The 23,357-nt window shown below is 40.1% G+C and overlaps 2 protein-coding genes across 10 annotated transcripts in view; one reads left to right on the top strand and one right to left on the bottom strand.

Annotated features, from left to right (window-relative positions):
• Positions 1-5,024, top strand: part of VMP1 (vacuole membrane protein 1) — a 71,134-nt gene extending 66,110 nt beyond the window's left edge. For all 3 annotated transcript variants that reach the window (XM_033004692.2, XM_042791329.1, XM_033004693.2), the window contains 2 exons: positions 697-799; positions 2,084-5,024. In XM_033004692.2, coding sequence (XP_032860583.1) covers positions 697-799; positions 2,084-2,227 — 247 coding nt within the window. In that variant the 3' untranslated portion in view covers positions 2,228-5,024. The remainder of the gene's footprint in view (positions 1-696; positions 800-2,083) is intronic.
• On the bottom strand, positions 4,372-23,303 carry TUBD1 (tubulin delta 1). Of its 7 annotated transcripts, XR_006165195.1 has the most exons (12): positions 23,234-23,303; positions 22,937-23,023; positions 21,792-21,986; positions 21,047-21,194; positions 20,389-20,605; positions 19,610-19,841; positions 18,646-18,810; positions 17,806-17,946; positions 15,560-15,646; positions 13,891-14,015; positions 8,270-8,413; positions 4,372-7,405 (listed from the first exon to the last, which is right to left on the bottom strand). XR_006165195.1 is itself a non-coding variant. In XM_042791325.1 (11 exons), exons 3-10 carry the CDS (start codon positions 21,961-21,963, stop codon positions 15,577-15,579), a joined length of 1,329 nt encoding a protein of 442 aa, XP_042647259.1. In that variant the 5' UTR covers positions 21,964-21,986; positions 22,937-23,023; positions 23,234-23,303; the 3' UTR covers positions 13,935-14,015; positions 15,560-15,576. The 7 variants fall into 7 exon arrangements, 5 of the variants coding, with proteins under 5 accessions (XP_042647259.1, XP_042647261.1, XP_042647258.1 ...); XR_006165194.1 differs by having other exon boundaries at positions 4,372-8,413; XM_042791325.1 differs by lacking the exons at positions 4,372-7,405; positions 8,270-8,413 and adding an exon at positions 17,086-17,269 and having other exon boundaries at positions 13,935-14,015.
• Positions 23,304-23,357: the final 54 nt, after the last annotated feature.

Below are 23,357 nucleotides of genomic sequence, written 5' to 3'. Positions count from 1 at the left end.
CCATAAACCATGGCATGATTCAGAACAGGGTTCATAGTTCCTTCTTTGTTCCTTTGTTAATCACTGACTGGTGGGAGGCGCCTGCAGAATTTGCTAATGCATTCTTTTTGGGTAAGGATGACGCACAGATTGTCCTAATAAGGACTTAGTTTGAGAAAGGGGCCGTCTTCTCTGAGAAGATAGGGGCAAGTCATAGGGCGAGCAGTTTCTTTTTTAACTGAGGGATGACACAAGCACAAGTCATTTCCTTATTAATCGGTTCAAACCAGTTCTTACAGGAACTGCTGGTGATAAATGTGGGACTTCTGAGAAGTCATTCATTTGATTCTCAGCACTGCACCAGTGCACAGCCTCAGCTGGCTTCTCCCTGGCTCTAAGGAAATGCTCCAGCTCACAGCTTCTTTCTGTGTTACCACCAGTGTATTGTCACTGGTCTGCTCTGAAATACTTTTCTTTTGAAGCATTTTTTGAGGATCTGGGGAAATATGTTCCTTGCAGAAGTATCAGATATAAAAATGAAATACACTTTATTTTGTGGTTATCTGTTTTCTCGAGTAGCAATGCCCTTCTGAGCTGTAGCTCAGTCTGAACTTTGTTCTGTTTGGGTCAAAGTGGTAAGTTTAAAAAAAATGTTTTTTGTTTTTGTTTTTTTCCTCCCCTGTTTTGCCTTGTTCTCTGGGATGAACTTTGCATCAGTGCTATTCCAAGTATAGGTCCTTCTCTTCAGAAGCCATTTCAAGAATATTTGGAAGCTCAGAGGATAAAACTTCACCACAAATCAGACAGTGGCATGCCACAGGTAAGAACTTCTCTGCCTCCCTCCCCAGTTGATTTTTCCCCTCTCTAGCTGTCTTTTGACTTGTCAGGTTTACCAGTGTAACTCTTGATTGTGTTTTTCAATGATTTGCAGTGGCCCAGGGCATAGATAAAAATCTCATTTTAAAAGCAGCCTGGGAATTAAAAATAATACTGTAATTGTATGCAACCGGACTTCTTGGAGAATAAAGTAAGGCCAGTGGCACGTCTTCCCTCTATATTAGCATGACTATTTTGAAAGAGAAATCTAAGCAGAAAAAAAAATCCATTTACATGTGAAATGGTAACAGTGTGCAGCATCAATACTTCAGAAGCCAGTGGGATCTGTGGCTTAATGGCCCATAAGAGAAACAAAATCCCCATGCCTTCAGTGATCAAAAGGAAAAGAAAAAGAAAAATACGGTGTTTAGAGTCGGTACAGAGGGGCAGAAGTGTCCTTTCATACAAAATAAGTATTTTAAAAAATATATCCTGAATTTTCAGTAGGGACAGAGCAACTTTGACATGGAATTCCTTAGGATACTATGGTATTTTTACATAAAATCCATTAATCTAACTCACATTTCACATCTGATACTTGCAGCTCTTATAAATGTTTCTTTGCCCATTTCTGACCACAAAAGAGACTAAACTAGGGAGGGTCAGGCTGGAATAACTAAATATGCAGATTCCTTTTATGCACATTGAAGTAGTTTTTGTGCAGTGCATTGCTGCCCTCCTTTGACAAAAAAAATACAAGTTAAGAGTAGCCGTGGAAAACGCTGGAAGTGGGACTGCGAGGTCATCGCATTAACTTCTAGTGACACCAGAAGAATCGGATACTAATTGGGAGATAACACAGTATATGCAGTTTAGAAAAAAAAAAAAACATTGTTAACCAATGACCTTATTGTTTTCTTTGCAACGAACGTGACAGGGAATGACAGTCAGGGGTTGCTAATTCTGAACTCTATGAATTGTTAGCAAAGATGAAACAATACTAGGAATAATAAATCACTTCACTAGCACACTAGTAATGATCAAGGATTCACCATCTGCCCTGCAGTGTAGCTGGCAAGCCCTCCTGCATTGTCTTTCAAGGGACTAAAGTCAGCTTTACAGAGAGACCTGCAGGAATCTTGTCAGCTTGCACTTGGTTCCTGTTTTTAATTTGATAAATTACATAACAAAAAGTGGCTAGGCTCTTCCCTTTCACCCAGAAAATGGAGAATTCTCCATTGTGCTGTCCACTAACCTTCATTTTCCTCCTTCTGTTTTGTCTCTTCAGGGGGAAAACTGGCTATCCTGGATGTTTGAAAAATTGGTGATTGTCATGGTTTGTTACTTTATCTTATCTATAATCAACTCCATGGCCCAAAGCTATGCCAAGCGACTGCAACAGAAGATTTACTCTGAAGAAAAAACCAAATGAGCTTGGAAAAAAAAAAACTTGGAATGGGTTTTTGCAGACACAAAAAATGACACATCTTTCCATATGTTTAAAAATCAGCATTATTCAAAATGGGGGAAAACTTTTTAACATCAATTTTCAAATATAATAAGTTTTTATTTAATTTTGAAAGTAATTTGGATATTAGAGCAGACGTTTCATTGGCAAACTTATAAATGTTAAGGTAAGGTATAAATTCTTTACAAGTCTGAGTTGTATTATACAGGATGGACAATGTGATGTTAAATGGTGTTTAACACAAATGTTGTCCATCCAAATTACTTCCAAAACTGATGATTTAATACTCTCCATTTCCTGATTTAACTTCAGACTGACCCTACGGGTAACTTTTTCTTTTGAAGGGTGGCTCTTTTACTTTTTCCATAACTTTCGAGACCATCAAAATGTATATAAATGAATACAGGTTGGATACAAACAGTTGCATGTCCCTCATGGTAAGGCTATTCCATCTGAATTCTCCAGAGTCCCATTGCATTGCACGTGCTCTCAGTTGGAAAAGCCGCCCTCTTAAACTTCATGATGTTAGCAGAGATGATTGATGTCAAAGTACTGAAGCTGACATTTTTTATTGTGTATATTTAGAATGAAGTTAAGATAAAACTTTATAAAGTCATCTTTGATCATTCCAGAATTTCTTGTGTCAGTCTTTTTAAGCTGTTTCTTTACCTCTCCACTTTTGTATGCTCAGTTTCTTTAGTTTCTTTATTAAGCCCTAATCCCATGAATCGCATGCTTTCCTCATCCTTCCTGCACAAATGGTGCTGAAGCCCTTTGTTCTTTCTTTTTTTTTTTTTTTCCTTAAGAACTTCTTACTTAGCAGAAGGAAGTAGAAAGCCTATCACTTGCTTGAAGTATGGCTCAATGGTTAAAACAGGCAAGTTAAATAGCTAGCAATATTTATTGTCATAAATTCTTCTCGGATGTTTGCCACTCATCACAGCGCCGTGGGCAATGAAGGAGAAGAGAGGGGGAAGAGTAAAGATTCCAGCTGGAAACAGATTTGATGTCTAACCCAGCAACGATTTAGAGAACCTTAACCTTAGGCTTTTAAAGTCAGATATTTTTAAAACATTGTTATGAATCAGTGCGTGTTCCAGTTTTAATGTACATGAACTTAACTGATATTAAAATGGATCTCTTTCCTCTTTAGTAAGTAGGTAGCCATTCCACTGCTACTGTGTATATATTACTACTCATAATTTTTGAACTATAGTTTTTTATTTTTATCCTAGGGGTAAGTAACAAGAATTCATTTGACTTTCAATTAGCATTATCAGAAGGTAGCATACGAGCACAAAGTAGATTAGATCTTGCTCTTGCTTAGGTCACATTTCTCCCTGCATTGAGTTAGGGCAGATCTGGAGCGAGGTGTGCGAATATGTATTTTGTTCAATCCTGCCTGAATGTCCTCTTGTGTTGCCAACCGTCGTGACATCTCCATGGCTGTACCATCCTGTCGGATAGCTTATCAGACTGATGTTGACTGTTGGATCTCATGGCAACAACAGTCGGTAGGCTGTCTGACATTTTGGTATCTTTCATCTGACCGTTTGCCCATCCATCTCCAACTGTTGTCATTGAACATCAGCAGCATATCAGTGTTTTTAAGTTTGGACGGAAATGAGTTCAGACGTCACGCAGGGCCGCCGTCCACATAAGAAACGTCTTTCGAAGTTTCATCTCAGTTGTGTGTGAGGTTTCTAACGTTTCTCTTGTGTGCTTCAAATAGAACTTTAAACAGTGTTACTGAATGGATGGGGAGGCTTTTAATATGGTCTTCTCTTAATGGACCTGCTGACTAAATAAGATTTAAATATCTAAAAGTCTGAGTGCTGGGAGAGAGTACAAGATAGTTAAAAGCACAAAGGCCATTCATTTGCCCCTGTTGATTTTTAAAAGATGAATGGTATACCTTCAGTCTTGCTCCTAGCAGCTTTTTCATTTTTTGGCCTAAATATGGTCTTTGAAAATAGTGTAGCAAAGAAATAATTCTAATACAATACACATTCAAAAAATCATAGCTCTATTTGATATTTAACTTTTTTCAGTCTACAAAAACTTCAGTTGTGCACTTAGTAAGAGATCACGTCAGCAGTTCATAGCTGTTTGTTTCTTTTTTCTTCAGGATACTTGGATTAGTGAAACAGCTGTTTGCTACTTTCCCTGGGTCTTTTTGTCCTCAAATCTGCCATTCACCTTAGGGACCTCGGATTTACTTCACACAGTTCTGGTAGTGTCTTAAAGCCTTTCATGAGAGTAAATGACATTGATGCCATGTGAGGTCCCTCATGCTGTCAGATGCTGTCAGATTGAAATGAGGAGACTGTAACAGTAACTTAAAAGAAAAACAACCCTTTTCCTAGAGCTTGAGCCAATAAACTCTACCCTTCTGAATGCTTTAGCAGTCTCACAATTATGCCTTCTTGTCTGCTGAAAAATCACGAGACAAATTGAAAGCTTTCTCCCACTTTTACTTCAGTATATGTTTACATGCATACAGTACGAAATATATATATCTATTGTTCTGCAACTCATGTTTATATGTGTCCATTCCAATAAGCTATGCTGTTACTTTGAAGCTTTCTAACACTATTTAAAGAAGGGACTCCTCATTCTGCTTCTACCTGTTGAGCCGCTGGGAGATCATGAGACTTGGTAAAAGGTAAAAAAATAATAGAAATGAAAGTTATGCCAACCTAATGAGATTTGCACATGGATAGTTTTAATGTTTGCTTAAATAAACAAACAAATAACTGTTTCCCGGTGTTTATTTCAGCTGGATTGTTTCCATTTCTGTATATTGAGTTTGGTTATTAGGCTGTGAAATTTGTTATCCCAAGCATTCTGCAGTGAGTGTGAATCAAGAAGATACATCTGCAGTTGCATTTTGTGGCTTCAAAGAAAGACCCAGAGCCTTTAGCATTTCATCTGAAAACGCGTATTTTGCTCCCTTAATCCAAAGTTTCAATTCGTTATACATATTTTCAGTTACATGTTGGAAGCAGTCAATCATCTAGTTTAAAGTGTTAGAGAAAAATCCAAAGTGAGCTCTGTTGCAAGAGAAACAACATCAGCACAGATCACTGTCTTTTTAGTGGATGATTCTTGCAGTTTAGACACTGAATGAAGGATCTTGCTTTGTTCTTGGAATTACTGAAAATCACACAGAAGTAACAAGCCTTGTAACAACTAATGTTTGATTAATCACCAAAGATGACTTTGAGGTGATATTTATTTTTTTTTTAGTCTCATCATCTGTGGAACATGGCTAAATCTCTGCTTTCACGAGGGCACTGTAAATAGGAAGCAGAGCAGAAAGATGGCTGTGTCGCCAGCCTAACAATTCAGAGCAGCAAACCAGAGCTGAGGTCAGGTAGGATTGCAGCTAATCCTCCTCTTGGTTCTCTCTTCACTTGCTGCCTGACCTGTGAATCGTGCCTTGGCTGCAATGTGTTGTGAAGGCGGCGTGAGGGGCAGCCACGATGTACCCCGCCGGGGCCGGGGCGGCGCACGCGTAAGCAAAGCTGAAAAGGTCCCACTGGTCTGTGCCAGGCCCAGCCTAGAGCCACAGGCGGTGTCAGGTCGAGTCGTCCAGTCCCACACTTCCCTCAGACCCATCAGGACACCTCCTGCTCCCTGTCTCTGCTTGTCACACTGTGTTTCTTGTTAAAGTGGCTCCCTCTGAAATCACCCAGCTGCCTGTTCATGCTAAAAGATGCTTGTCATTAATACTCGAAGATGGCTTAATGCTGTTCCAGAAAGTCCTCCCCTGCTGTGCTTTTGGGTTTCGTTATTTAATTTGTCAGAATCAGCTTCCCTCTCACTGCAGGCAGTGCTAATTGCAAGCACAAATACTGTGGATGTTTCCCTGATTATCAAGCACAAATATAAATATTAGTGAACAAAATTGATTGCAGGTGTAAAAGTGGTGATTGGGTGTGTTCCTTGGAGGTAAAAGTAATTCAGTTTTATTTGAAGCACATGGTGAAAAAATACTTTGTAATCAGCAGTCAAAAGGTCAAATGTAATTATATATCAGGTAATTGAAATTGCTCTTCGGAGATTTAAAATTCTAGGGTTTTTACTCTAAATTTGTATTTTTCATTTTTTGGTAGGGAAAAAGAAAAAACAGTAAGCACTTAGCCCAGCATTGTCAGGAGTGCAGCAGCAGTAAGAGGAGTGTGAAAGTGGGAGAGCAATAGCCAGGGAGGGCTCCTGCTGGGCTGGCCCCTGCGCTGAGTGCCTGCTGGCCCAGGTGAGGTTTGATTGCTGGAGCCTGGGTGGGTTGTTGGAACCTCTTCAGGAAACGGGGAGTGAAGCAATCGCCCTCCCCGGGAAACACCCTGCTAACATTCAGACCTAGATGGAGGGTAAATATTTGCATATGCTCTTACAAACTCATTTTTAAAAGGATTATACTGCTCTGACTTTCCTAATTCAGGTGTCTAATTGAGGGCATGAAATGCTAGTGTGAGTTTATTGCTGCATCCACTCAGCTTTCATAAAAGGCAGCAAAATGCTGTCTTGGTAGTGGTGTGAATGGGAGAGGCTCTAGCAACCTGGGTCAGTTGTCAAAAGAGCAAAAGGGGCTCAAATGCATGAACTGTCATCATATGTCCAGAAGCCATCTGGCTACACTGCCTCCCAGGTACAGGCAAATGGGAAGAGCCCAGCAATCTGCGACGGGCTTCTTGGCATGTATCAGGAATTCAGCAAAATGGTATTTTGGTCAAAAAAGCAGACTATTATTCAGTGCTGAATTTCAAGTGAAGAGGCAAAGTCACCCAGCCTATTCACCGCCAGTGATGTTCAGTTGTGGCAAAACAAATGGGAACCTGTGAAATGGGCCAAGCTTAGGTTCAGTTTGTTTTTAACACTGTCCTTTATTGTGCTAAAGAGTGTTTTTTTTTATTATTCATTCACGGAATGATTCAAAGATCATTGACTACATTAGCGTTAAATCAAAGGTCATCTTTCGTTAAACCTCATTTGACGAGCAGTTCAGATATGGATAAGCAAGCATGCTGCATCTTCCGTGTTTCAAGGGAGTTACTGCCAGCTTAATTGTTCTTCTGGTTTCCCAAGAAGCTTAAATGAGTTGCCCGGGCAGCTGGTAATAAGGAAACTAGCTGCTATTTCCTGATGAAAGGCAAGAGATAGGATTTGTCAGCTCAGTGTGTTGTTCCCTGCTCTGATATCTGCCCTGCAAGCCGCGCCCTTCTCCCATGGCCTCAGAAACTGCTTTTCTGTCCTTGTGAAAAGTGCAAGTTGGTGTCTTTTCTCTGGTGACTGCTGTGCTGTTCCTGGTTGAGGGGTCCTGTGAGGGAATGGCCATGTGTTCAGTACCTGTGATTTAAGGCATAATTCATCTGTTTTGGTTTGTTGAGGGTTTTTTTTAATGCTGATGGGAGAGAGCAGACCACACAGGTCTGATTGTGCCTCCTCCTGAGAGGTGGTTGGTTGGAACTTTTTGTTTCCTTGTGGTCTTGGTGGCATGTCATTTGACTGCTTTTTGTTATAGAGAGTGTTGCACTTATCTCACAGATAGCTCAGGTCTAGGCAAATGCCGGGAACCTCACTGAAGTGTTTGTTAGCCTGGTTTTGCACAAGATTGTGACCGCAGCAGTCTGCAGGGAGTCACCTGTTGCCTGACTTGTGTACCAGCTGATCTGTGTGACATTTCTACAGGCGAAAGCCTTTTCCTTGGAAGGTGGCATTGACTTGGTGGAAGGCGTCAGCCAGAGCTCTAAGCTACTCGAGCACAGGCACCACCAGTGCCCCGTGTTCCTGGGGAGGTTCAATTCTGCCTCAAACCATTTGACAAAGTGTAAGAAAGTCTTTAAGAGATTAGATACATTTCCCAAATCTCGTTCTATCTGCATGCAATGACCTTGTGGTACCTCTATTTTTATTCTGTATTGTCAGGAAAGAAACTGGCAGTTCTGTGGCAGAAGCTGCTGCTAACTAAACCACATAAATACTTTGTTTGAGGCTAACACTTACGTGTAGAAACCGTGTGAAATTTAAGGGACTGTGTGTTTTTCCTGAGACTGCAGGTTTCTTAGGCTCTTTCCATCTGTTAAAAAGACTTGAAAAAGCAGATTTGTGTGCGCCACGTTTCTTTTATGCCTCTTGAAGAAACTGGACCTGCATGAAGAGAAAATACACATTTAGATTTACAACATCACACAGATCTAGCCATGTTCACAAAATCTCTGGTATGTTTAGAAACCACGCTTCTCTCGGCCTCTTGTTTGCTGCAGCTGTTTTCTTGAGAGCTGTAATATTTAGGATATTTTCATAACAACAGATTTCATTTCTCTGTTTCCTTGATTTTTGTCTCACCTCAGTTCAGCTGACCTCTTGTGACATACAGTCACATGCAGCCATGTGTATTGCGTAAGACTAGGTGGGGAGCAGCAGGAAGAGAGAAACTTTTAAGATACCTGAACCTGGTGTTTAGTTAAGCCTGAAGTAATGGATGCCAACAAAAAATTTCAAAGCAGTATTTCTATTAGATCTGTGCTAATGCAATTGGTGATTTTAATTCTGTTGCCTCCCTTCTATATAACCCTGTCTTAAACACTTCTGCGTATGCATAACCACCATGTGACAAATCACACTGCAGCATTTGTGCACGAACTAAAATTGTTATGGCTGTCCAGGAGCCTGGTGTTCTTAAGTGAAGTGTGGAAATCTGCTGTGCTATCCTTTGGCAAAACATTTTAGCTGTGGCTGAGAGGATCATTCCAATTCAATGAATACGGAGTGTTTAAGTGGTGTTTGACAAACCTGAGAGTCCTAGCTTAAAACTGTCCCTGATGTCTCTCCTCTCAGTCCTTCCTGTAGCCCTGTCTGTCCTCGGTGCTTAGCGATGGCTGGACAAGTTTGGGCCTGTTCACTGGAGTTTTGTGCACCATGTGTCCTAAAGCCAGTTCAGGTTTCCTTTATAATGTAATTGAAGAATAAGCTCTCCTTTCACGGCATGCGTTAGGTTTGTATCTGTTTTTTATAGAAGAATATTTCACTGTGAAAAGACTGGCTTTGTGAAGAAGCCTGACTAAATCTTTATAGAGGAAAATAATGTGAAGACCTGAGTTAATGTCTGGTAGGGAGGGAACGGAAGCTTTCTTCTTGGGAGAAGAGTATTTAATTGGATTTATGTTGGATTTATGCCAAATTTATGTTTTTAACTGTTTTATCAGTTGCATTAGGTTCCTTCACCAAAATTCAGCCTAGGAAGGAGAAATTGCTAGTTTATAACATCAAATAACTACATAAATACAACTGCTGATGAGATGACTTGGAATCAGGTAGTAATGCTGGCTGAAGTTGCCCAAAGTTGGGGAGGGGAGGAAATTTCCCAGTGTTTTCTTTGCAAGTGGCAGAAATGCATGACAGCCAGCAGCAAGTAGGCTTACATGGAAATATGTATTCTTGAACTCAGTATTGTTCTGAGCCATCTGGAGAGCAGTAGCTCTGAACTATTGCCCAGCTCTCACCATACTTACTGAGGATATTATAATGAACAGCTACAGCCGCCCTTGCCAGCCAAGTACAGAGTGAGTATTTTATTACACCTTCAGCGTGTGGGATAAGGCTGCTTTCCATTTGGCTCCTCCGGCCCTGTTCTGCTTACATGCTCCTGTAAATGATCTATTACATATTGGAGACTGCTGGGCAAAAGTTCAAATTAAATCATGCCATCTGACCACAATTACACCATTCTCAGGCAACCGAAGTGTATTTTTGTGAGCCTTTAAATAAACATTACATTGCACATGTAACCAAATATGTACGATAATTATTTTTGCAGAACGCACCCATTTAAATGCAAATACACCATATAAGATGGTATTTATTTCTCATCACATATAACTCGTGGAAAAGCTCGTAGATCACTGAAGCTCAAGCAATGTTTATTCTGTCTTTTTTTTTTTGTATTAACCAGTAGCTTATTTTAGTTAGTTTCTCTACTTACTGCTCTTTTAAAATGGGAATCTTGGCCTAGAGAGACTAGTCATTTTACTTGTTTTCTATCTTACGGCACAACATTCCCTATTTTAAAAGTTTGCTTTTAAGACTAACAGACAAGAAGGTTTCTGCAACCTGATTCACACAGATAAGTACAGAGGCCTTGTGCCTTTGTTTTGCACCACTAGACTCTCTTAGAAGTCACTTTAGATCAGGCTTGTATGACCCATGAGGTTAACGTTTAGAGTTCTTCCATGATCTTTACCATGGAGCTCATTTATACCGCTAAAAATTGCCTTTAAATTTCTCAATGAGCAGAAACAGCTTCTCTAATCTCTTATCTCGGGCTGTCTTCAGCTTTTCCAGCATGCCACCCATGGCAGGCAATAGCACTTGGCTGAAACACCCCCCTCTTTGCAGCTGTTCCTGCTTCTGGGAAAGGGTTAAGCAGGTTCTGCGGATTCACAGAGGTAGGTGACTCATTACCCCACCCGGATAGAGGGGAAGTGGCTGTCTAGAGGGAGAGGATTCATACAATGTGAAATCAGAAGGGAGCATTGTGAACTTCAGGTTTGACTGAAAGAGCCGGAAAGGCTCTATAGTTAAAATTCAAGATTATCAGCTGTACATCCAGGCGGGTTAAAGGCTGGCTGAGTGTCCGGGCTGTGCTGCTGGAGCGTGGGCAGAGCTGGGGTAGGAAGCCCAGCGGCAGGAGGCCCGAGGAGGAAGCCTGCACTGGAATTTGCTGCCGTGGTAAAGCTGTGTGGGCTGCCCCTGAAAGCAGTGGAGGAAAGGCAGCAGCTCAATTCCTTTTGCAAGTTTTTTGTACCATGAATCACAGTCCTGATGACTCTTGTGCAGTTTTTAAAGTGGTGTCCAGCAAAACACAGCCTTCTGTAAAGTACAGTTGGACATCTGAGAATATTTCCTTTAGTGTGTTTGGTTCTTTAGTTCAAAATATTTACATATATTAGATTTATTAACAAAAGCAGAAGGAAATGGATTATTCATTCAATATCCTTTTGCACCTTAATGTTTCCCAGTAGTGTATCAGGTGGTAATTTTGAATATAAATTCCTCCTTTCTTATCGATAAAATCCTGGCTGTTGTGGAAACCACAGATTTTTGCCCTTAGTCTTGATCTGTTTCAGTTTGGTAAATCTGTGCAGATAATCCTCTTGGAAAAAAAACCCTTCTATATTTACACTAAGGTTCTATCCTTTCTCTACTAGTAGTCAGTCTAACCTTATAAGCACCAATATATACTTAAATCCAAATAAAGTGTATGTATAACTGCATTACTGCCCTGTCAGTCACCAAACAGTTATGTTTAAAGTATTTGTAACAGGTTCATTTTTGTTCCCTTTTTTTTTTTTTTAGTGGCCAAATACAAGTTATCCTATTCATTAAATATGTCTGCTATAGTCCTTGAATCAACTTCCAAGCGAGCTGCACCTGTCCATTACAAAAAACAATGGTGCGATTTGATGCATTGTTCCTTGGTTTATGGACATCCTGTGGGTAGTTTGCCTAAAACTAGCTAGGTCAAGGCCACTGATTCTGTTGTTCCTGCCTCAGTGAGCCATTGGCTTGTGCTGACCTTCGATCTACCTCATTTGTTTTAATTTCTAATGAAATAAAGGCCACCTTCCAGGCTTTGACTGTTTACATAATTAATTTTATCAATAAAATAGAAAATGACTACTCCACCATACTTGTAGATGATGAATATTTGATGATAGCTATTCACTTCCTGTCACTCTGTCCCTCACCACATCCTGGGGAAAAAAAAATAGAGGAATCCAGCCATAGATCAAAAATGAAGGCTTAGTTTGGGAAAGGGTGTGAGAATTTCAGAACTGAGGTCAGCAGTGAAAAACACTAACAGGAAGAAGCCTAGAGATGCCTAAAACAATTCCTGTCAATCTCCAGAGTAATGAAAGGGATTAGAACAGCTAATACAGCATCTACACTTGTGGTTTTACCTTTCTTTTTGGTAGTTTTGAGGAATCCATATTGTCAAAATTTGGCTGATGGTTGTGATCTTCTATTGCTGCTTTGAAAAACTTTGTTTTCCCATGGAAGTAGGATTATTTTCTCTGAATCCTAAATGAACAAGCTCATAAGCAAGGTAATGAGCCTGTTGGCCTAGCTCTGTCGTGCAGCTGCAGAATCTTTCCTCTATGTTATAAATACAGATTAAATAAGGAAATTTTTATTTTTGCTTTGGGGGTTACACATCTTAGCTGTGTGCTGTGTTACCTGATGTGGCCCAAATTCTGCCATCAGACTTAAAAAAAAAATCCAAATATGTGGCTCCGTTAACTAAAAGTGACATAAGCCATAAATAACAAATGTACCTATAAAGAATGGATAAATGAGTCTAAATCATTCACAGGTGCAGCAAGTGCCTGCTGTATTTTCTTCATGCTCAGAATTATAAATACATATAGATAACATGAGGTTACTTCTGCAATCATGTTACTTATTGATATCGCAGTATAGTAACCCATTGCTCCCCCTCATTTCTGAGAGGACTTCTCTGTCCTTAGCTTTTCAAAAAAATCTCTTTTACCTGTCCTGTGGAACAATGAGGAAGAGTATGCGTAACTGGGACTTGGTCATTTTTTCAGACATTGAGTTACCTATTCTCATTTTGGATACTGGAAAAAGTTCTTAGTCAGATATCTGTTGAAAACACTAGGTAAAAATATTTCTATGTTGCTAAACATCCTGTGCCTTTTGAAGGAAGGAGGAGAGAGGACCTCATTATACTATCTCCTTTCCTGACCCTTTGTTCTTTGCAAGCTTGAATTGCCTGTGCTCTTTATCTTAACTTCTTGTGCAATCTTTCCTCCAGTTTATTCTGTGAAAATACCCAAGTTAAAGACAGTGGTTGACACTGACAAAAACACCAGAAAAGGCCTTTTGATCAGAACAGTCCCCCAGCTCTGAGCTGCCAGGAAATGATTTAGTGGAAAAAAAAAAAAAAAAAGTATTGCAAATAATATTCTGTAACAAAAGTTATATGTAGTTGTGAACTTCCAAACAACAGAAATTTTACTGAACAGTATAGGGCTCGAAGTATGGCTGGATAGTTGAACTAGGATTACTGTGTCTTCCCCTTTTGAGAGGGAGTTCCCGATATGAATTAGTGGAACTGAGTGAAAGGAGAAAGCAAACCAGACTGGGTTGTTGGATTATGTGCTGTGGTCTGCAAGAATAATATTGTCAAAATGTTTTGTCATAAATGTCAAGTGTCTTTAAGTTATTGGGTGTATTTACCCTGTCTGCTTTCTCCTCTTTGCCTTCTCTCTTGTGTTCTCCCCACTGTACGATTCTTGCCCCTGTATATTTAATGATTTAGCTATTGAATTGAAGCACCACTATAACTCTTACTTTACACAGGTAATTTTTCTGTGTGAACTAGGACTAGACTCAATTGTAATGTGTGCTGAAGGTTGCCCAACAGGCATTTGAAACTTTTTTTTTTTTTTTTTTGGAAGGCCTGAGAGAGAAACATTGCTTGTCTTATAAGCCACCACGGAATCTATCAGAATCATCGAGGCTTGCATTGGCACAACCGTGCTGGTGCCCAGCCATTACTGTGGGTATATTTCAGCAATTGAGAACTTAGCCTTAGTACTTACTTATTTTCTTCAGATACAATCATACTTGAATCTTGTCAAGAAGTGTGTTTGCTATTCCAGGTGTCATGGAGGTGTCATTTGAGGACAGGTGCTTGGGCAGGGATTTTGGTGCTTCTGTACCTGGCCTGAACAGAAGTGAAGTAGTAAATGAAACCAGGAAATGAAATAAAGGTAAAACCAAGGCAGAGTATCTGCTGTGCTCTAACTGAAGCCTAACAGAATTACAAGGTCACTTCTGCATCTACCATTGTTAATTCATTCAAGATTTAAAATTAAATCAGAATCTCTAGCAGGGTAAGATTTCTATGTGGGCATGATTAGCCACATTGCAAATGTCTTTATCATATTGTACTATGTGCGTGCTCATCTCTTTAGGTAAAAGCCTGGAGGCCTGGCATGAAACAGCACTAAAACCTACAGGGAAACTATGAGATTTGTCTACTTGTCAAGGGAAAAGTCCTTGAGACTGGTTTTTTTTTAACTTTTATTTTTAGCATACCTATTTAATAGTGTGTGGGATTATTTCTATGGGAGAACAGTGTGACATGGGGGGAGGAATGGCAAGAATTCCAAAAGCTCTCCCTGCCAGAGGCAGAAGAGAGCTCGGTGTTAGAACATAATCCTTAATTCTACCGTGCTCTTTTATTTTATAAACATCCAGTCTGTATCCCCACAAACTACTGCAATCTCTTCCTCCTGTCAGGCTGGTGCAGCCCAGTGTTTGCAGGCTGCAGCTTCACAGGGGCACCACCTTGTGGTCCTGGTAAAATTTGTGCAAAAAAGTGCCCATTTCTTAAATCAACTGTTGAAATTATACAATTATATTTATTATATTACGGGCTCTTACATCTGAAATCTACCAGCAATTCTCCTCCCATATAGATTTAATAAAAAAATAATTTAAAAAAACCTACCTGCTTCTACCTTATTGGAAGAAGAGCAAGAGTTGTAGTTTTTCTTAAGCTTATGGTTCACCTATAATAAATAGCCAAGACTTCTGATTGCTATAGGGATTTTTTTTTTTTCTTCAAGTGGTAGGTAACACCACTTGAAAACATGGCACAGTGAAATTGCCAGAAAAGCATAATTCATTATATTATCTAATATAACTTGAGAATGACAGGAAAATTAAGAAACCTTAATACCTTTTTTTAAAAGACGGTTCAAAACTTACACTATTTTGCCAAGGTTAAGGTCCTTAAAATAGAATTTAAGTCTTACTTTGCTTTAAAGCAATAGGTGGCACACTGCTGTTTATTGAATGATACCCAAATGGAGTTTGGATTAATAATTTTGATAATGTGCATTTTTATCAATATTGAAGCATTCTTAGTGCAAAGTGTTACCATGAAAAATTGTAATTGGAGGATCAGGAATGCCTTAGTACTGTAGTCAAGCACACATATAATTTTTATCACACCTTAGTTCATGATAGTTGATGCTGAGAGTTTAGCCTGGAGAAAAATCCTTCTCTATAGACATTCTTTGTGAAAAAGATACAAGTGCCAAAAATGATGTTCAAAGATGTAGCTACAATACATAGCAAATGCATTGAAAAATAGCTATTTATTATATATGCATTAAATATGAATAATACCTACCCGTATATTAAGTTCTGATTCAGTTCTTACTTTTCTAACACACACACACACACACACACACTGCTTACAAGAGTGAAAAATAGTTCTAGTCCAGTAATTTATGTACTTCAGGAGGTTGATGGAAGATTTTGCAATGCTGCGTTCTTTCAGGAAAGCTGTATGTCAGACCATTTAAAAAAAAAAAAAAAAAAATCAATCAAAGGTTGGTGTAACTGGAGATCACTTGTTCCAGAGCTGTGAAGCTGTCCAGGAAATCTTCCTCTTCGATTCCAAATTTAGTGTACTGGTGAATATAGGCTCTGTGTGTTGAAGTCACAGTAGGAAAATGGGTAAGACATTAGAAATCAGTGAAGAATCTGACACGTGAAATCAGATCACATAGTTATTGTAAAAACTTCAAATGAAGATTGATTTCCACCCAATAACCGTGCTGGTTAGTTTCTACTGTGCTCTCCTGAACTCATTTTGTAATTCATACTTATTAATCAGAGGGTGTAGGGGTAGGACAAGGGGTAACAGTTTTAAACTGCCAGAGGGCAGATTTAGATGAGATCTAAGGCAGAAATCCTTCCCTGTGGGGGGGGTGAGGCGCTGGCCCAGGGTGCCCAGAGCAGCTGTGGCTGCCCCCTCCCTGGAAGGGTTCAAGGCCAGGTTGGACGGGGCTGGGAGCCCCCTGGGCTGGGGGAAGGGGACCCTGCCTGGGGCAGGGGGTGGCACTGGGTGATCTTCAATGTCCCTCCCAACCCAAACTGCTCTATGATAATTCACGACTCCTTTCCAATAGGTTTTATAACTTTGTGTATTGCTTAAGGAAACAAAATTGCAGCTAACAAAATAGAGCCAACTGGGAAATGGAAGAAGTGATTGTTAAATGAGAAAAGTAATTTACAGATTTGAGATGCAAAACCTAAACCTGTGCGTGCAGGATAGCTTGCTTCTCCTCACTGGTGTTTTTGTAACAGGTGGTAAAACTAGGAGCACAGCTAGTGGCAGCAGTCTTGATTTTGCTTCTAATTGCAGAATTCCTGTGCTAGAAACTCATGTTTAGCAGACATCTGCTGTGACATGCAGTAACCTTGGCTTCATGATGATCAGAATAGAGACAATTATTTTCTAGATTTCTTGGTTCTAATGCAAAATCAAACTAATAGCATGGGAGCCTTAGTAAACACTCAAATCCCCTAAATGCTCCTGAACTGAGCCAGGAATGTTTTTCCCCAGACTGTGCAGCATGTCTATACACAATTTAGAAACTATATGATCAGTAAAAGAGTTTCTATGTGTTATTTTTAGAATGGTCACATTGGAATGCACTAAATTTGGGGAGTTTTAGTACTGAGAAAATAGTCAAACTGACAGCCCTCGAATATGTGGTCTCACTTACCCACAGAACATAAGCACTGTTCTGTGTTCCTCACCCTGCCTTCATGTTTCAAGCATAAAAATATTTCCACTAAAGTGTGGAAGCAGTCTTCATGCTTATTCACCATTACTTTACTTTCCTGAAAAAGCAAGCTGTATTTATAATGATTTTGCTACTACTGAAGACAGTGGCAGTTATTAATGAAGTATCAGCATAATTATTTTCACTTACTTGGAAGCAAACATGTTCCAAGCTTTTCCTACAACATTGTCAAGAGGTTTCAGCAGGAACTGGCTATTGCTGACCAAAGAAGCAGACTTTTCATACTTGTTAAATGCTCTTGGTGTTTTCCACACATTAAAAGCATCCTGAGGGTTTAGCCATGATGTATATAACGAGGGATCTCGGAAACTTCCTGTAGCAGAAATAAGACAGCCCTTTTGACAAATGTAAAGCTACAAGCTCCTACATCTAGATCTCAGTAGTCCTGTGTGCCCTAATCAATGTCTGACAGATCAATTCAGGCCTTGAAAAAAATCTGCAGAGCAGTCAGCCTGTTGAAAGTATAACCATTTAAAACAGATTCATTAGCTTATCTAGAAGCATACTCTTGTATTGGTACTTCATCTGCAAGCTATGCTCATCACTTCAGTAGCAACTAAATATATTTTCAGACAATGCAGCCAAGAATCCTGTTGTAAAAATGGACTTCAGTCTCCCCCTCATCCCCTGAAGTGCTTCAGGAAACACAGAAGTCTTGGCTGTAAATATAACAGCCCTAAGCAATTAGACAACGTGGCCTTGGACTTAGTATGTTTCTAGAGGGAATATTGACCTTTAGTAGTCAAATATGTGGCCTTGGGGTTTCTTCACTTTCATCAGATATAGCTGCAAAGAAAACAGCAAGATGTGAAACAAGAATCACTGAGGTGCTCTGTTTTTCCTTCTTACCTAAGTCTGTGCTGTGCACATCTTTCCCTCGCAGGATCACCAGGTTGGCAATGGAAGTATTGAAATGCAGGGGCTTGTTTGTGGAATGACTGGAGGGGATGGAGCAGCCTAGACGTGGTGGTCGTACCTGCCAATCAATACCTATGAGATTTTGGCAAAAAAAGATATAAAAACAAGTTAGTGTTTTATGAAATACAGATTCCGACTAGCTAAAGACTCAGGTGGTAACTAACACTGTGCCCCAAGCTGAGCATATTAAAGTTTGTAGTTTCTGCACATTAGTTTAGCAGCAATTACACAATTCTTAAAGAAAAACAGTGTCAATCCAGCAGTATTTGCCTGGTAGTCACTAGTCTTACCAGAGAAAATGGATACTTGTTTCTATACTTAACAATATGCCAGCCCATTCTTTGCATAACTGGAAGCTATACTGAATTCCCCATGTAAATGGTATGGGAGAGCTAGGCATGCTTTTTATTAGAAGGTATAAAAAGCGTAGCAGAACTAACTATCCGAGGAATGTTCCAAATGAATCATGTAAATTAAATGCACAGCCAAAAATTGTTGGTTTGTTTTGCGTATTTTCAACAGTTATAATTAACTGAGATGTCTGGGAGCAAAAAACAGGAGCAAGCCGGGAGCTGCTGTGGCAGCTGAGTGAATAGTTCAAGGAGCAGCTGGCTATGTAGAGGCAAATTCCTGCTGTCTTGAGGGCAGCAACTTGTTTCTGAACTGACTACAGCTAGTCGGTGAGCTCCACAAAACAATAAGCTTTATTTCATCTGTAAAAATAAACGCATAGAGAGTGATGGATGCTGAAGATGAGTGAATGCTTTTTACCTTCCTCCATTTTAGCATTAGCAATGAGCATCTGCCTTAAATGTTTGATGAGTCCAGGCCAACTGAATGTGCTATAAGCGAGGGAGTTTTCAGGCATCTGAGGTATGTTACGAAGACCCAACATCTTGAATTCGGGATGTGGAACTAACGTCTCCATTAACTCTCCTGAAAGAAGAAATTAACAGCTGCTCACGTTTGACAAAAATATTGCATAGGCTAGCTAAAATAGGAGAGGAGAGTGAGGAATTTTACGAAGATCTAGCAATTTAAGGTAAGAAACAAAGCAGGATATATTAAGTTTTAATTTGACGAATTTATGGACACACATCAGGCAAAGTAATTCAAACTTGCTAGGTACTACTGAGTTCTACGCATCATGTTAGCTCTTTTTAGACTTGTCTTGCTTTATAGTCTGGCTCAAAATCTCAGAGACCCTATGCACTGTCAGAAATTGACAGACAGATGTGGAAGTTTAATTTTACAACCAAAACTCTTGGCAATATGGGTAACTTTTCCTAATCCCTTAATGAAACAAATGTCAGCCACTGCTACCAAGTTGTATGCTAGCCCATCTTTTGCCTGAGCAAAACACAAAACTTGCATTTTGTTTCAGTTTGTATAAACTTCTAACCTAACGTGAAAAGTAAAACTCAGTCCAAAATTACCCTGCACAAATTTCCTCTGAAATGTAAATAGGTACAAGGGTGTCCGTAATCACTTGAAAAAGAAACAGGGTTCTTTTGGTACAAAATGAAACCAGAAGCTGGGGGATCTATTTTTGACTGCTACAAAATAGGAATTGAAATCCTAATTTAGTCTTTTACTTTACTTTTCCTATCTTAAAACTTGGGATGTATCCAAATACTTGAGTAAGGAGACTGAAGAACTTAAATTCACAACATGAAGTGATTACAGAAAGATGTGGGAGAATGCAGCATTAGACAGCTATATCATAGTTAGATACCTAATGGGTTTCTGCTATAGTGTAAGCCACCTTCTGCTGTGTAAGTGGGCTGGAAAACACTCCCCAGTTGATGTGCAATGACTTGATTTACATCCCTGAAGGAGATCTGTTTAATATTCATCAGCTGAGCGCAGATCTTGTGGATGACATCATTTTCATGAACAAGAAGGGCATCTGATGACTGGTACAGATGTGACAAAGTCAAAACAGAGTTGTAGTTTTGAACAATTACCTGAAAACAAACAAATAAAAAATACACACAAATTAGAGTCAAACAATTTAATCTCTTTCTAGTCTATAATCCTCTGGCTACTGTAATTTCCTCAGTTATGATTTAGAAAGTAATTCATTTTCTTTGCCAAAGTGCAGAATAAGGTAAGGAACTAGCAGAGATTTTTCATTGAAATAGAGCAAGACCTGTATAAATCATGTTATCCTTGCTTCATACAAAAAACATGCTAGAATAAAATCTGTCTAGGAACTGATTACAATGATGCGATTCTATCATAACAGGAGATTTCTAGTTAGCTAATAGAGCTTCTCAGGAAACTGCATTATACTTTGGCACTTATATTATCAAGGAGTTTTTTTATCTGTGAAACAACATGTACCAAGTATTAGGCAAACAATTCATTAGTTGTGTTACTTTCTGTCATGTTGAACTTTTTAAAAGTAAGAGGTACCTATTTTCTAGTTTATTTCAGTTGCAGATATTTCATGTCTAAAAGTAAACAGTGATTATAAGCTTGTAGAGTATATCTGGGAAATACGACATTCACCTCACCAGTGCCGTAGGGCCAGATAACATGGTTTAGTATAAATGAGGTAGGAAAAGCATCTCTTAAACACTGGGTCACAAATGCTCCCAAGCCAGACCCTGTACCACCAGCCATGCTCATTATTGTGAAAAATCCACCGAGTCGATCACATTTCTCTGCTTCTTTTTGCACCAGATTCATTATTACTTCTTTGTGTCTAGGCCCGTGAACAGAAAAACTGTTGAATAACAGAGAAAATAGCAAGACATGGCAGGTTATATCAAAATAAAAGCAGAAAGGTGAAGATATTCATAAAGCATAATTTTCTTCTTGTTATTTGTGTAACTTCACATTATGTCATACATTCTACCTGCAGTAAACAATCCTTAGCTGTAACATTTTGTAAAACAGCTGTTTATAAACTGTCCATAGTTTCCTATTCTTAAATCAAACATAGTCACTCAATTCTAAAATGTTACATTTTCACTGTAAATACCAACTTCCCCTTGCCAAAGTAGTTTAGAAATTTCACTGCTTTATATTTCACTGCTACTTTAACTTAAAAATAAATCTGGTTAATGCTACACACTCTACCTCACACAGCTGTGCTCCTAGAGAGTCTAGACAGCTCATTAGCCTCTACAGTTCCCTTAGTGAAGCTTGAAACAATTGTTCATACCCATTTGCCCAGTTGTTCCCAGACCCTTGCTTCTGACAGAAATGTGACCGATCGTCGTATTTCCAGTAGCCAGACCTGGCAGCCGTTGATAAGGTTTGGCTGATTACTTTCGGTTCCATGTCAACAAGCACAGCCCGAGCAACAGGTACTGGATAGGAAGAAAAATAATACTAAAAATAATGTGCCAATATTAGAACTTGTTTGTGTAAGAGGGATGGACTTGCACCACGGCCCAAACTGTATTCCTCCCACCCACACAGGCCAAACTATTGATAGGACAGTACAGGCAGGTACAGAAAGGAGGACTTGGCAAGGCTCTGGATTTCTGATGAACCATCTATTGCTGCAAAGACAAATCTGAACTCTAGAGACCATAGATATTTCAGGAAAGAAACCACTTAATGCATTTGATAACACGAAATTCAGATACTCTGGGCACTACTCCATGGTATGATCTATCTACAGCAGAAAATGCAGATGTTTGGAAGGACAGATTATGGATTCGTATATGCTCAGTTTCCAGCTGTGTTACTGGCAGACTTGCTCTGTGGTCTCAGACACTTTCCTGCAGTGATTGTGTTTCCATGGTTGTTAGTAATGTTGCGAAGGCAGAGGGTTGTGACAATTCTTCAAGACCAAAGGTAAAGCTCATTCTTCAACTGAAGGTAAAAGACTTTATTTCTGTACTCTTATCTGTATTAGGCTGGAAACCAGGCTGTCTGTGGGAAACACTTAAATGCCATACCTTCAGATTCTTCCTCACAGAAAAAACGTTCAGTGCAAGCATCATTGTAGGATTCATTCTCCTTCTTGGAACACAAGCCACGTGTGCCGTGGATGTCACCGCAGATAGTGTTAAACACGTCATGACCAATCTGATTACCACACTGACCAAGCTGGACTGTGACTATCGACATTCTTATTCACTTTGTATTTAAGCCTAAAAAAGAAAAGTATGCTTTTAGTAACTGTGAAAAAGAGAGGGGAGGAGAGATGTTCTGACAAATATATTTCTGATCAGTTTTGCAATTTTTTGAGAACCTCTAGTGAGAGGGAAAAGGTTATGCTACAACCACTGGCTATTTCTGGGGAAAAGCAGGCTGTCAGCACTTTCTCCTGAATGTCAGAAGAATGCAGATGGCAGTTTACAGGAAATCAATCTGTTTACTCTTGCTATACATCTGGAGGGAGCTGAAACCAAGCAAACAGCAAGCCAGGTCTTTGTTTTCTTACTTTTGCTTAGTAAAGCAGGATAGAAACAAATAATTATAACTCAAACAAAGTTATAGGATTAGGCTGTAAAAGCATAATAAGAAAGTACCATAAGCCTTTAGAAATGTTAAGCCTGTTGAAAAATCCAGCTGATTTCCAGTCTTGCACTGCTATGGGCCTGATGTCAAAACCTGCTGAGGTGACAAAGGGATTCCCTAGAGTATTTCCCTTGCTTCCACCACAGAGACCAAAGTTTCTGATTCAGTACTGCTATGTTTTGACGTTTCTTCCCCACTCAGCATTTTGCAGTAGCTCTGGTTTCTCACTTTTCTATTATCCTTTCACAGAAACAAGGTCAATTTTTTAAAACTCACTTCATTATTGTGGGCTGCTATTTTTCATTATCATCCCAGCTGTGCCACAGCACTTCTGTAACTGCGTTCTTTGGGTAACTGCCAGGGTCTATAACTTGATCCTGCTACATTTTGCAGGCAGGTGTGTGCTATTTTTGTTTCCTGTGCTTGATTTCAGTGCTGCTGCTGCCAGCCTGCACCTCACAGCCTAAGGCCAGCCTGTGCATTACTGCAAGACTGGGTTACTCCTCACCACAGCAAATAAACAGATATGAAAATTATTTTCAGAAAAGGCTCACGTCCAACTCACGCGTGTGATACTGACCCTCCCGTGGTTACTACCGGTGTGGTCTGCGCGTGCCCCTCGGAGCAGGCAGCTTGCGCCCTTCCCTCGGGACCTGAAGTCACCCGCCTGCGTGGAGAAGCCCACTCAGGTTTCGCCAGGACCTGGCCAACGGCCGCCCGCCCTCCGGGGCCGCCATGTTCCCGGGGCTGCCCCCCCGCCCCCTTCCAGAGCCTTTCCCCCCGCCGGCCCAGCCGCCCGCCCAGGCTGCCTGGCCCTGCCCGGGCACTACCGGCCGCCCTCACCCCCGTTCGCCGCCGGCCCCTCCTCAGGGCTGACCTCCACACCCCGCGCTGAGGCGACAAAAGCGCATGCGCAACCACCCGGCTTCGCACTGCCTCTTCCTCGCCGGTTCCGACCGAGACGCGCCTTCGAACAACCCGCTTCGCGCATGCTCAGAAGG

Source organism: Tyto alba, unplaced genomic scaffold (assembly GCF_018691265.1).
Source record: "Tyto alba isolate M040663 unplaced genomic scaffold, T.alba_DEE_v4.0 Super-Scaffold_19, whole genome shotgun sequence".
Lineage (NCBI taxonomy): Eukaryota > Metazoa > Chordata > Aves > Strigiformes > Tytonidae > Tyto > Tyto alba.
The sequence above is the reverse complement of the archived record's forward strand: the minus strand, read 5'-3'. Positions and strand labels throughout refer to the sequence as shown.